Source organism: Lampris incognitus, chromosome 3 (assembly GCF_029633865.1).
Source record: "Lampris incognitus isolate fLamInc1 chromosome 3, fLamInc1.hap2, whole genome shotgun sequence".
NCBI classification, from domain to species: Eukaryota; Metazoa; Chordata; class Actinopteri; order Lampriformes; family Lampridae; genus Lampris; species Lampris incognitus.
This window is the reverse complement of record NC_079213.1, coordinates 81,069,528-81,073,920: the sequence shown is the minus strand read 5'-3', so window position 1 is coordinate 81,073,920 and position 4,393 is coordinate 81,069,528. Positions and strand designations below refer to the sequence as shown.

General features: G+C 46.8%; 1 protein-coding gene across 1 annotated transcript; it reads left to right on the top strand.

Annotated features, from left to right (window-relative positions):
* The first annotated feature begins 505 nt into the window (after positions 1-505).
* Positions 506-3,377, top strand: nrl (neural retina leucine zipper). Its single transcript, XM_056276826.1, has 4 exons — positions 506-1,123; positions 1,283-1,573; positions 2,762-2,977; positions 3,219-3,377. The coding sequence occupies exons 1-4, from the start codon at positions 506-508 to the stop codon at positions 3,375-3,377; spliced, it is 1,284 nt and encodes a 427-aa protein (XP_056132801.1).
* The last annotated feature ends 1,016 nt before the right edge of the window (positions 3,378-4,393 follow it).

The following is a 4,393-nucleotide window of genomic DNA, read 5'->3' as shown; positions in this document are numbered from 1 at the left end:
TAAAAGGCTCGCTTTCATCTTCATTGCCTTCATTTTCTTTGGTATCTAAGATTTAGAAAATGCTTTGAAAAAGCCTTGCAGAGTGGTCTAAATGCTGCTAATTTTGGAGATGCAATCTTTACACTGCTCTGATGAGTTTTGAGACAGTCCAATATATATATATATATATAGAGAACCAATAACTACAAGATGAATATTATATGTCAAAATGAGAAATTAAACTTGGAAGAGTTATTGAAGACCCATTTTTCTTTCTCTTGAATGTGATCCCTGCTCCCCCTCACCGTACCCCACACCATCTCTGTTTTTCAGGACAGAGGAGCAAGAGGCACAGGGACACGCAATTCCTTACAGAGGAAACAAACCAGTCAACCCATATCTTGTCATCAGTCCTGTTGTTGTCTATGAACTGCACTAAGACTCAGGAGTGGATTCGCGAGAGCCAACAATCCTGACACACAGAGAAAACCCCGCTAAAGCTCACTTGGTCCCAGCAACAGACACCATGTCATCACCCTCTCTCCCAATGCCCTCTCTTCCCCCTAGTCCTCTAGCCATGGAGTACTTGAATGACTTTGATCTCCTCAAATTTGAGGTGAAATCTGACACACCACCACTTCCTCCTCCTTGCCCATACCCCAAATCCGGCCTCCCCCACGACCCCTCCAGCTCTCCGTACACGGGCCACCCTCCGCAGGACTCCAGCCTGAGCTCCAGCCCCTACAACTCTCTGCCACCTTCACCCACGCTCAGCGACGCCCACCCTCCGCCTTCAGCCTCGTCATCCGTGTCCTCGTCGTCCTCCTCCATCTCCTTCCCCCTGTCCATCTCCAACAGCTTCGCCTCTGGCGTCAGCTCCGGCTCTCAGGGGAATGGGGAGGGCAGCCCGGCCCATGGCGGCACCCAGGGTCCCAACCCCACCTCACTGGAGGACCTGATCTGGCTGGCAGCACTGCAGCAGCAGTTTGGAGGTGAAGTGACGGGACCCGCGTCCTTGCTGGGGGCACTGGGAGCCGGGCCAGAGCGGGGCGAAAGAGAGAGGGGGGCGGTCAATGGTTTTCTAGGATGCGAGGATGCCGTGGAGGCTTTACTGAACTCAGCTGCTGCAGCCGTCAGTTCTCAGGTAATCTGTCTTGCCCTCCCAACGTTATCATGAATATGGCTAGCGTGGCTTTCACAAGCATCCCTTATCAAAGGGAGACTTGTCATAAAAGAGTCTTCCTGTTGTTTCTGCTCTGTTTCCTCTCAACCCCTTAACTCACTCTCTCTGTCCTCCCTCCAGTTCCCGGTTCTTTCTCAGAGCTCCAGTAGTAACCTGGGAGACTCCGGCAGCGACAGTGGAGGTGACATCTCCTGTGGCAAGGGGACGGACATGTGCCATCGCCCGCTTGTCTTCCTCTCCTCTGCCCCGCCCTCACTCCCCAACGCCGCCCCCACCTCAGCACCCTACCCACAACCACCCAGCCCCCAGGGCCGACTCCATCATCATCAGCACCATCACCATCAACACCACTCGCATCATCCCATGCATGGCCATCATCACCATCATCATCATCACCTCCAAGTCAGTCAGGTACACTGGGCAAGAGAGACCCATGACCTGCTGTGTGTTTGTAAGCATCAACCCAGTGCCGGGCAGGGATTGAGACAGGTTGACTGTGATGGCAGTAATGACCACAAAGGTTTTAATAAGACATGTGTAAGGGATGGGGGGGTTAAAAGAGTGAAGATTAAGGTATAGATAAAAAATAGAAAGAGGGAGAACAGCATGACGCTTGTAGCATGCGAGGGCCGTGAGGTAGAAGATGGAGAGGGATCATGCAGTAAAGGATTAGGATTAGAACATGATTATGAATGTCTGTGTGTATCCTATCTGTAGGTTTTCATGTTGGTCCACACAAAGGCAATGCTAATTGTAGTTGTATCATGGAGTTTTATCTTTGTTGCAAGATGTAATTACATTATAAAGATTGTCTCTTTGTAAATTATGGGTTTATATTGTGTTTTTGGATTCTTAGAGGAGGTGATATTTTTTCAATTTATACACATAATTCAGAATTCTCTCACAGTGCTTGTTATAATTTGATTTTTAGTGCTGCTACATGCGTATCCTCTCTGTCAATCATTCTCAACCTTTGAACCAGTTGTCCACATAATTACATTCAAACTAAAATGTCAAATTTGCAAATGTAGTGCTTGCTAGGAAAATCAAATGCAACCAAATCAAAACCCTCCGTTTCAGGGTACGTTCATTTGCACGTGTTCACAATTCGATTTTATTATGTAATGAAACCCTTCTCTGTGGTAGTTTGTTTTTTAATATGGTGTATCAAGATTTCTGAAAGAGTCTCTCTCTCGCTCTGTGCGGTATGTGGAGCACCGTGTGAGCTTATGGCAATGTCTGCTATTATTATTGCTTATAATCCTGATCACTGTCACTCACACTTAGTCAGATTACATGACAGATTATGGACATGTGCTACTAAAATGTGCCCCATGACAGACACATGGGCAAACACACACATCCAAACGCATTTGTGCAAACAAACACACAGTGGGCCCTGAAAAACTTCCTTTCTATTTGCATGTGAGGACCTCTTATGTTCCCATCCCCCTCCATTTACTCATCAGCTGTCCCACTCCATACTTTCACCATGATCAGTGATAATGATCAGTCTCAGCATTTGGTTCATGGTGTCCAAATGACATTTGGAAGTGACAAAGTCTCTGTGTTTTTTTTTCCTTCTCATCTTGTTGGCAGTGTGGGGTGGATGAGCGTTTCTCGGATGAGCAGCTTGTGAGTCTGTCAGTGCGGGAACTGAACCGACACCTGCGTGGTGTGAGTAAGGATGAGGTAGTCCGTTTGAAGCAAAAGCGACGCACGCTTAAGAACCGTGGCTATGCCCAGTCCTGCCGCTACAAGCGCTTACAGCACCGCCATGCTCTAGAGTCTGAGAAACATGTTCTCACACAACAGGTAGATACACACACACTAACACACACACACACACACACACACAATTTTTGATACTCTGTCATTTTTAAGATTACTCAATTTGGTGGAAACTATACAAAATTAGATAAAAAAAACACATTTAAAGCAAAACAAGCAGAATCAACAAAATGTGGACATCTTTGTGCTAGGTCCCCATACAGCAGTTTTTAAACATTGAACAGTTGCAGAGCAAGGCTGATAATGGTCTCTCTTCCTTCCCCAGCTGGAGCAGCTACAGTGCGAGCTTTCTCGAGTGCTGCGGGAGAGAGACGCCTACAAGGCCCGCTATGAGAAACTCGTCAGCACAAACCATGGAGCGAGCGAGGCTCAGCCTGCCCGCAGCAACAACCCACCATCTCCACCCCCTGACTACTTCCTCTGAGTTAACCTGGAGGGAAGGACGCTGATTAAAAAAGAGGGATGAAAGTGTAGCCCACCCTCAATGGAGCAGTCAGTGATGAGTCATCAGACTTCGGGTAGAAGAGATGGAGAGCGATGTGTATGCCTATGTGTGCGCTTGTGTGTGTGTGTGTGTGTGTGTGTGTGTGTGTGTGTGCGTGCGTGCGTGCGTGTGTGCATGCGTGCGTGTGTGTGCACGTGTGTGCATGTGTGGGTGTGTACAAATGATGTGACTATGTATGTAAGAGAATCAGAGAGTGAAAGAGAGAGAGAGCGAAAGAGAGAGAGAGCGAGAGAGAGAGAGAGAGAGAGCGAGAGAGAGAAACTGGCTGGCAGTTCTTGGGATTAATACGACTGTGAAATCCACCTCGGAGAAATCGGGAGGAACTTGACTGTTAATTTGTTAGACTACACCCAGGCCTAAGCTGCTTCAAGAACTCAGTTTTTTACCTCACTATGAAGTTGGTAGTAGCACAAAGGCTGCTGATGGCTCTTTGGGATCTACTTTGCTCTGGTGACTTCAGGGCAAGAGTAGAGAGGGAGAAACAGCCTGTTGGCCCAAGATCAGAGGTCATCTTCAAATTGAAGCATAGGAAATCCATGGCTCTGTCTTGCATTAACTCTATCATTCGTCCCTAACACTGCTGAGCATATTAGCTTTACCGATATTCAGTAAAAAGATTTTGAGCTAACACTTTGAACGTACTCTGAACTGATGACTGGTTGAGTCCAGGACCCAAAATATAGTTTTGTTTTTCATATGAGCTGCTAATGAAGCCGAGCTCTGAGTAGTGCAGTGGTGCTGGATGTGAAGTGGTATAGGCTTGGATTCAAAGTATTCATGGCATGCAGTTTTACTTGCCAGCTAATGTTTCACAGTTGCCTACCAAGGTGTTTAACCTCACCAAGATTTGTTATTCATTATCTCATTTATAAGATTCAATAATCATAGATAAAAGAATGTAAACGGACACTTTTTTTCTTGTGAGTATTCCAGTG